Here is a 10348-nt window from a genome sequence, read left to right on the forward strand (position 1 = left end):
CTGGAATGCAAAAATAAAAAATAATAATTGTACCCTGCAGTGCAGAAGCAAACAAAAAGGTGTCGTTTCACGCTTCGTTGAATTGACCCTTGACGGTCCTCATACGACTCCACATTCTGAATCTGTGATTCAAAATCAATCTCCCATTTCGAATTATCAAAACCTCCCTCAGTTTAAACCATCCTTGCACACCTTTTTCTTTTATAAGATTCAATTTGAAAAACTTAAATCCTTAACTTGATTAATTAGTGGTTTCATTTAAAATCTAATTTAATTTGTCCGTTTGACAATAAAAATATTATGGAGGCCCCAATACTAAGTGTCATATTACATTTTGCCTTTTCAACTAATAAAATGATCAAATTAGTCATTGCACATTATATCAAAGAGTAAACTGGTTCTTTCTGTTAAAACTTTATTCCTTTCTACTATTAAAAACTTGCTTGACTGATAGAATAACCAAATAGTGAAATAGATGAAATTTTTAACGTAAGAACTAATTTACTCTTTGATCTAATGTATAATCTAATTTATAGGGAGTATTTTGCTCATTTTTTTAATAGATGAGACAAAATGCAATTCAACTCCTAGTATAAAGGATTCCATAATATTTTTACCTCATTTGATAGGTTTAATTGAGCTAAACTAACTAGCTTTTATTGTCCTTTTCCTGTGCTAAGACTCTATTTATGCTTTAAATTATTAAAAAAGAAATTAGAATGATTAAGTTTAGTTTTACTGTAAGATATAAGTAAATCATTGAACCTCTTTTTGTAAGTTTAAACCTTAATCTTATGTCTGAAGGTAAAACTTGATGAAGCTCGATTTTGTGATCTCGTTAAAAGTATAGTTTTAATTTCGTCTCACCAAAACATCATGTTGCATAAGTTGAACTTATGCAATTCCTAGAGATGTATGGGGAATAGTTCGTACTAGCATCTATCAATCTATCACCTCATTGGACCTTACGATGCTCCAGCTAGTCACCTCATATCGACTCCAACAATACTCTTAGTTGACAATCCACCACTCTATCACCCGTACTTATAGAGTAGATCATTTGATGGTTATAGCTCATACCAAGCCAACCTCTCTTTATAAATACTTCATCTTAGCACCAAGGCAAATTGACGAACGCAGAAGAGATCAACCATATAACCTTCACTCTTCTTGAATACCACCTCCAAAACCATTATCCTTAGTGACTTCCTCCATCACTCTCATTCTCAATCATCACTATTGTGCCACCCAACACATTGTATAGCTTATGGCTCTTGTTTTATTGGAAGTTGTTTTCTCTGGTTATTTTAAGAAATACATACGTTGAGTCATTTTATCTTTTAACATTTTTAAATTATTAGTAAAAGTATTATAGAAATCTTCATACTATATTTCGAATTAGGGTCAGAATTTTTTTGGTCCAAATTAGGCTTTAAACTTGCAATTGTTCCCACATTTGAGCTTAAACTTTTTTTTTATCTAAGTAAGGCCCTGAATTTGACAATTGTTATCACATTGGGACTTAAACTCTTTTTTTTTTGTCAAAGTTAGCCATTGAAAACACTAAAGTTCAAACTCCAATGTGAGAACAATTGTCAAGTTCAGGCCCTAGTGTTGGAACAATTGTCAAGTTTTGGGACTAACTTGGACAAAAAGGTTTAAACCTTGGTGTGAGAACAATTGTCTAGTCCATACTCCAATGTAACAACAATTATCAAGTTTAAAATCTAACTTGAAAAAAAAAATCAAGCTGAGAAAATTTGCCAAATTCCCACCTAATTTAACCCATGTTAAAATAATGGTTTATATATAATTTTGATACTTAATCGTGCAAATTAAAGAGAAAATTCAGTTTAGGAAAATAAATTAAAAAAATGAAGGAATAAGTGGTAGTTGTCTAACTATAATATAATTTAATCTTCCTAAGCAATTAATTAGAAGTTTCCTTAGAACCGTCATTAATGTATAATTTGTCAACACTAATATTGTAACCCCAATATTTATTTATTTAGTCAAGTGATGTTTATCAATTAAGAAAATTCATTAAAAACGACAGAAAATAATGAAGACGAAGGTTCGATATTTATTTAGGGTTAATTGCATTAAAAGTCCTCAAATCATGACTTAAAATTTAAAATTGATCCCTAAATTTCAAAGCGTTCTAATTTAGTCATCAGAATATTAGCATCATCATATCGATCATGTCCTTCTGTAAGACCAGCCATAAGCTTAAGCATTAAGTGACAACTCAAATTTGATGTTAAACATATTTAAAACATATCGATCAAATTGTAAACAAGTGTATATATATTCGCAATGATATGTTAGATTTGACATGTTAAAAATAAGAAATAATTAACCAACAAATTTCAACAATACTGTTATCTTTTAATACGGTAGACCCAGGTTGTAAATGTGGTTAGGTTGACGGAAAAACTTAATTGATTCGATATCGATACATTTGAGCACTCAATTAGAAATGTTTTAAAATTTATGATTAATTAATTTAAAATCTAGATGATAGTTTAAGGATGCTTGGTAGAATCAACCCTTATGTTTAATATTCAACGACATTGTATTCATATGGTTAGTTCTTTTTTAATAACATATCTAGGTTTTTAATATATTCATGAGACTCTCGTGCTGAATTTGATGAAATTATATCTTAACATAAAAAATATTAAAATATTAATCGTAAAAAAATTATAAAAATATGTCAAATACATGGTCGGCTATACATCGGTAATAAACAATCAATCTATACATGCATTATATTCTCAAGAGAAATTTCAAACATCGCTAATTCTTTTTTAATTTTATTTTTTGGAATCTCAAATTTGATTCCGAAACAAACGAAATAGGTCGATGTATATACATATACACACACACACTCAACTCAACGATGCAAATTTTATATATGATACATAAAAATATACAAGAGTTATCCGGTGGATCAAGTTGGTTTTATATGGTGTAGGTTTGAATCAAATGATTTCCCACTTTAAAATTTTTAAGTTATTTTTTGGGGTTAATTTGAGTGTGGGCATGTTATTTTATGTTTTGGGTTTTTTTGTATTCACGTAGTTTAAGTTTGAGGGTTGAGTTTTTTCGATCAAGTCATACGGATTTAGACATGATTATTTAAAATATGAATTTTTTTAGATTATTTGTTTAAATTATTTTGATTTGGGTTGTTTAGGATTAGGATGGAATTGGATTTGAATTTATCAGATTAAATATTCAAATTCAGAACAAAATTGATACATCTATGTACAAATATAAATTATAGCTAACAAGACCTTGGTAGTATTGGTAAAAATTGAGACCTTAGGTGCTCGTGTTTTAGTTTCATTATGTGCAAATATCATATCTAGGTTCTTTTTAGATTATTTTAAGTATCATTATGTTGTGCAGGCGTTAGAGGTGCTCATGGGCTGGGCCCATAAAAAATTTTCGGCCCGGCCCGAAATATGGGCATGAAATTTTGCCTAGGCCCGGCCCGAGAAAAAATCTTAAGCCCGGGCCCGGCCCGGCCCGTTTTTTAATAAATACCAAAAATTTATTTTAAAAATTAAAAAAATATATTTTAAAAAGTATTTTAAAAATATTTTAAAAAGTATTTTAAAAATATTTTAAAATTAAAAAATAATAAAAAAGTATTTTAAAAATATTTTAAAATTAAAAAAAATTTAAAAATAAATATATTTATTATATCAGGCCGAGCCCGAGCCAAAAAAGTGGTGCCCGTGGCCTGGCCCGTTTTCTAAATGGGCCTCATTTTTTTGCCCAAGCTCATATTTCGGGCGGGCCGTCGGGCCGGGCCGCCCGACCCATGAGCACCTCTAGCAGGCGTATGTGAACATATTTCAATTTTTAATTCGTTGTAATTTTAATTCTAGCTGTACAACTACCAACAATTGAGTAGAAAAAATTAGTGAAAGTGAATTTCTTTCAAAAGTATTTAATCCAAATTCGAATTTTAAAGTCAACATTATTTTGAAGATTTTAAATGAACATCACCATTTGCTTGAACTTGTGGTTATAAAAAGAAAAAAACAAAGGTAAACAAAACCGTAGGTCACTAAACTATTAATAAGTTTATATTTTGTTCACTCAACTTCAAAAGGTTACAGAATAGTTGCTAAATTATTTGAATGTTTTGTTTAAGTCACTAAACTATTAAGTCTTTTTCTTAAAAAGTTCAGCTGATGAGCTTCGAGCAATGATTCGACAATTGATAGAGTAGAACAATACCCATCAATGAATAGAAGAACATATTTAAGATCTAAGCTGATCTAAATGTTGGTGTTAAAGATCAGAGAGAAAAGTTATTCGAATTCTGGTTCATAAATTTGTAACATTTAAAGTTGTGTTATAAAAAGAAACTAAACTATGGAAGAGGAGAGGAAGTTCACTTTTTAAATTAACACGTGAGAATAGAAAAAGTTATACAATGACAATTTTGATAATCTAGTAACTTAAAACCAACCTTTTAAAATAATTTACTAAATTTATTAATAGTTTAGTTAGTGACAGACGAGTTTAATCTAGAAACTGGCGGTGGGGGTAAAATTCGAAGAACAAGCGCCACATAAATTTCGCCTACATCACGCTCCAAACCTCATTGAAGCTTCGTCGTCGTTCACATGCACGTGAAATTGTAGAAAGGAACGATTTGTATTTCTATAGTTTGGAAGCCTTAATCACAAAGTAATCCAGAGTCAACTGTCGTTTTAAAACTCTTAATAGAGAAAATATGATAAAATGCTTTTTATCTTAATTTCGTACTTTCAATATTTTATTAGGATTATTAATTAAACAGATTAAAAAAGTAAATAATTTAATTTAGATCTCAAATTTAAGCTTTATTATCATCTGATTTGTTTTTATTATAATTATTATGATATATTAATTTAAATCTTGATTATATATGTACTTATAATTTATTCCAAAAATAATTAAAATAAATAAATTGTGTAGTAAGGAAATAAATTGATAGAGACATGGAAAAAACTTGATGGCCAAGAATAAGGAGTTGTATTCGAGAAATAAAGATACTTAAATTCGTTTTTCTTTTAAACAAAAAAAGAAGTTAAATTCAGGAAATGCCCTTCATGTCCTTTTTCACTGATATTTTAATCATCAATTTAGACGTCAAATGTTAATTCACATATGACTGAGTATATTTATTGCATGGATAGTTTGAATATGAGATATTGAGAAACCAGACAATATCAGTAAAATGTATAAAAGCTTTTTCTAAAGTTGTATATATAATAGGTACATATGTATTTACAACTTAATTTACATGTTTTAAAATTGTTCTACTTCGTATTTGAGCTGGCATTTAACGGTCAATCTAATAGTTAAGGTGAAAGAATATACTTTTAGAACTTAATGAGAATGTTTTAATGTTCAAGGATCAATTTGGAATTGGAGTCGTAATTTAAGGATGTCTTTAAAAATTAACCCAAATAAGAAATGAAGGGGGCATGTGTAAATATGATATCTTGGAAGCAAATCCCATCACAGGTGAAGGGAATATGCTAAAACCGCGTGAAGGTGCATGTGCTTTGGCAGTGGGATCGAGAAGCATCCACCGTTGGATTTGACACGTAGGATTTTCTTGCTACAGAGAGTTTTTCTTCTAATTTCTTTTTAATTTTACTAAATAATGCTCAATTAGTTATAACATCAAGGAAGAGAAGAGTAAAAGAGAGGCCTTGGTGGTGATAAAAAAGTTTTAATTCTAAAATTCATCCTTCTACTTTCATAATAATTGAAAAGTTAGTCCTTTATTTTAATTAATTAAACATTGATCCTCATACTTTATAAAAAAAAAACTAAAAAGTTAGTCCAATTAAGTAACAATGTTAAGCTATTTACTGTTAAATTTCTAACATGGGAATCAAAAGTTTAGTCATTTATATGCAAAGAAATAGTAAAAATCAACGATTAACAATTTATATGCAATAAATTAAAAGAAATCAAGGGTTTAGTTTCCTATATTTACTATAAATAGGTCTAATTTCTGAATTTGTATAAAGTAGAAAGATCAAATTTTAATAAATTAAAGTAAAACATTAACTGCTGGAGGATGAAATTTATAATATAAAGAAGGAGAATGAAAATTATAGTTAGATAGAAATAAAAGAATTAACTTATCTTTTTTATTTTGCCTAGATGATGATAATAGAGGTTATTGGGTGGGTATATGACAAAATGGACAAATATAAACCACAAGAAATAAAAAGCAAAGTTTCATCATTGCAAGAACTTTGGAAACAGTCTTATCTCATATATTTTCCTTGAGATAATTGCTAATGTGCCATGTATTATGTTCCTATTGGCAATCCTTTTTATTTGGATAATGTGGGATGAAAATAATAATTAAAAAAAAAACAGTTATAATTCAAGGGTCAAATCCTGAATTAAACCTAATACGAAGATATATATGTATGGCTTGTCGAGGAAGAATGGTGCAAATGCTGGAGTGGGGCCTCTGCTGACGCGTTCATTGTATCAGCATCCGCAACAACTGGGTTAATTGCTATAAACATCCTTAGTTTACAGCTTCAATTTTAAATTCGTTCTAAACTCCAAAACTTTCTAGTTTACTCTTGATGTATCAAAATGGTATCAATTAGCTCTTTTCATTGGTTAAATCATTAGTCAAATCAGATTGTAAATACTATATGAATAATTTGAATCTAATATATTAAAAGGAAACAACATCACTAAAATATATGAAGGGTTTTTTTTATAACATGTCATATTTAAATCTTTGTGCAATAAATATAAATGTATTTGCTAAACAATAAAAAATATTTTACACCGAAAAATAAATCTATTTTTCAGAAATCATTTCTTAAAAGTTATTTTTAGTGAAACAAACACAGTCTAATATCTAAGCTAATGACTAATAAAAAAATTTGTTTGATAGGATACTAACACTTTAAAGACTTGATTAAAATATTTTTAAATTTAGAGATCAATTTAAAATATATCATAATTTGAGGACGTGTCATGCAAATTAACTCATACAATGTTAACTAATTTAATTTAGAAAAAAAACCGATTTTATGAAAGCAAAGCGCGCAAAATGAAGGGTCCCCCTCCACACACACAACCGGTTATACCGGTCAACAAGCCGCGTATTCGAGACTTGACCCAAAAGAAAAGGATAAATTACACTTAAGGTTAGTAAACTATTAGTAATTTTATGTTTTGATTACTTAACTTCTAAAAATTATAAAATAGGCATTAAACTATTTGAAAGTATTCATTTAAGTCCCGAAGTTGTTAAAATCATTTTTGTATGACTTTTTTTGTTCGTACTACCTGCACCAACTAGAAGCTCTTCTTCCCTTTTTCTTCTATAATTTTTTTTATGAAATAATTTTGAATGTCACAAATCTACAAACTAAAATTCAAACCGATCTTTGACACTAACCATTAGATTAATTTTGATCTAAGGTATGTTCTTCTACTCGCCGATGAGAATTGATCTACAGTATCAATCTTCGAATCATCATTTGGAGTCTACTAATTGGACATGGGTAAAGCTAGAGCGGTGTGTAGGGGTCCTAACCCTCCAAAAAAACAAATTACCCCTTTACTCCCTTGAGGATTTATAAAGTTTTAACCCAATTTAATGGTAAAATTATATTTTGACCTTTCCTAAAATTTAAAATTAAATTATGCCCTCTCCAAAAACAAAAAGTTTAAGTTTAAACACTTAAAATTGTAAAATTTTACATTAATACAATAAAGAAATTATATTTTTAGCTCACTCAAATTTATAATTCAAATTTGACTCCTTCAAAAAAAATTCAGGCTTCACCCTTGTTGCCAAAATTTTTTTAGAAAAAAAACTTAATATAACTTGATAACTTAAATAAAAATTTTTAAATAATTCAATGATTTAAATAAATTTTTTTAAATGATTTAATAATTATTTAATAATTTTTGAAATTAATAACCAAAATATAAACCTACTAATAATATTTGAAAAAAGAAAAAGCAATAAATGGCTCCAACACCGTCCCTCCACCGTCAGCTACAGCAGTCATAATTAACCGACAATTGCCGCTCACCTTCTTGTGGTATAAAATTCCAAGCTGTTCTCCAAATTCCCAACACGCAAAGTTCCTTTTCACATTTCAACACCCAAAAACACTTCCCATTTTCTCTCTCTGGGTATTTCTTTTTCTAATCTTATCTGATAATTTCTTACTGGTGTAATGCAATGCAAAGATAAAATAAAGTTCTGGGTTTGATTTGATTTTTTGAAAAAAAAATATATTTCTTTTGCAAATATGAGATTTTCCGATGAGAATTCGACTGCAGCAGCCGAAAGTGGTGGTGGTGATGGTGGAGGAGATAAGTGGGATTCGTTAGGCTTCATGGAGTTGCTCGGTATTCATCAAGATTTCTTCGAATCCTTTATACAGCAGCCTGCTTTGATCCTTTCACCACCATTACTACAACTAGACACTGAACAGAAGCCTCAAGCTGGTCTCCAATTGCAGCCGTATTCCACCGTGTCGGAAATTTCAGAGTGTTTAAACAACCCGCCGGCAACGCCGAACTCGTCTTCCATCTCGTCGTTGTCGAATGAAGCTGCGAATATTAATGAACAGAGTACTAACGCCGGCGATGATGAAGAACAAGACAAGACAAAGAAACAGTAAGTTAAAAGAGTCCGTCAAAGTATCATAGATAACTTAATAGCATTTGTTAGATTGCATTTTATTTATCTGGAGTGAATTATTCTCTTAAATTAATTATTCTGTTGATTATTTTTACTATAAAAAATTAATATTTATAATTTAACACGTGACAATAACTTTTCAGTTATTTTATCGGTCACAATAATTTTTATAGTAAAAATGAATGAAGTTTAAAAAAAATATATTTTTTAATTTAATGTGCATAAATTAATTTATCTATATATATAAAATAAATCTATCTCACTTATGATTTTTGTTTTAAGAAACTTTTTTCTAATTCTTTTTTATTACATGTTTTTTTAATAATTTTATGGGAAAAATTAGGTTAAAACATAAAAAGAAGAACCAAAAAAAGCAAAAGGAACCTAGATTTGCATTCATCACAAAGACTGAAATTGATCACTTAGATGATGGTTATAGATGGAGAAAATATGGCCAAAAAGCGGTCAAAAACAGCCCTTATCCAAGGTACGTAAATATATTAATTAATTTAACATTATTGTTGTGGTTAAAAAATACTTATTGTATATAATATCATACAAAGCAGAAGCTATTATCGTTGCACTAGTAGCGGATGTGGTGTGAAGAAACGAGTCGAGAGATCGTTCGATGATACGACGATCATTATCACCACTTACGAAGGCAAACACACGCATCCGTGTCCGGTACAGCCTCGAGGAAGCGGTTTCGGTAATATCGGTTTGACCCCATCATTTATGGTCCATCATCAGTACCAGGATCAGCAACAAGAAGAAGTAGAACAACCCTATATGTATGCTTCATTGTCTCCATTGAATCCATGTTTTAGCCCTAATGGCTCTTCTTCAGCTTCATTAATTAGAGACCATGGGCTTCTTCAAGATATTGTGCTTCCAATTAAGACGAGGAACGAGGCTAATGAACAAGTGTAGGGTAAAAAAAAGTTGGGGTTTTAGTTAATAATTAATGGTATGTAACTTTTTTTAACTTTGGGGAGATTTATTTTTTGAACAAATTAAGAGAACCCACTTTTTGCCATTACTACATGTATAATATTTATATGCTTCCGGCTACCCTTTTGTATTTGGTTTTTTTCTTGCAGTTACCCCTTGTATTTAGAGAATTTTCACTAATGGTGTTTTTTTTTAATTATTTATTCCATTTTCTGCTTTAGTGTAGTCATTTGTTTATTTATTTTTATCATTAATTTGCAGCCATGCAATGATGAAGAAATATTTAGGGTTAGGTTTTGTTTGGTTGACGAGAAAAGTCGTTAGGGAAGACTGGAAATTACAATACGTATAAAAGAGAAAATTCTTGAACTTTATGGAAAAACTCAAAAGAAGGTGCATTTTAGAATAAGAATAATATTCGATGCGTGCACAGTATATCATTTTATTATTGGGTAAGATAAAAAATATTTGATAACTTAATAATTTTATTTACAAAAATATTAATTATAATAGTTAAACATAAATAAATAAATCCGAAACTCAAAATCTAAAATCTTAAATCCGAAATTCAAAAACTAAAATTCGAAAAAACAAAATAATTATAATTAATATTTAATTATGTTTATTAAGTTAATAGTATTTATTTTCAAGTCCTTTGATCATTTTATTTTACATAAATTGTGA

General features: G+C 29.1%; 1 protein-coding gene across 2 annotated transcripts; it reads left to right on the forward strand.

Annotated features, from left to right (window-relative positions):
* The first annotated feature begins 8062 nt into the window (after window positions 1–8062).
* Window positions 8063–9844, forward strand: LOC107931384 (probable WRKY transcription factor 48). 2 transcript variants are annotated; one of them, XM_016863263.2, is made up of 3 exons: window positions 8063–8689; window positions 9057–9200; window positions 9280–9844. In XM_016863263.2, exons 1-3 carry the CDS (start codon window positions 8319–8321, stop codon window positions 9641–9643), a joined length of 879 nt encoding a protein of 292 aa, XP_016718752.1. In that variant the 5' UTR covers window positions 8063–8318; the 3' UTR covers window positions 9644–9844.
* The last annotated feature ends 504 nt before the right edge of the window (window positions 9845–10348 follow it).

This window comes from Gossypium hirsutum, chromosome D09 (assembly GCF_007990345.1).
Source record: "Gossypium hirsutum isolate 1008001.06 chromosome D09, Gossypium_hirsutum_v2.1, whole genome shotgun sequence".
Lineage (NCBI taxonomy): Eukaryota > Viridiplantae > Streptophyta > Magnoliopsida > Malvales > Malvaceae > Gossypium > Gossypium hirsutum.

Excerpts from the sequence above, each read along its gene's own strand:
- LOC107931384 (XM_016863263.2), top strand. The coding sequence starts at position 8,319 with ATGAGATTTTCCGATGAGAATTCGACTGCAGCAGCCGAAAGTGGTGGT. Across the intron at positions 8,690-9,056 it reads CAAGACAAGACAAAGAAACA|GTTAAAACATAAAAAGAAGA; the intron begins GTAAGTTAAAAG and ends GGGAAAAATTAG. Across the intron at positions 9,201-9,279 it reads AAAAACAGCCCTTATCCAAG|AAGCTATTATCGTTGCACTA; the intron begins GTACGTAAATAT and ends CATACAAAGCAG.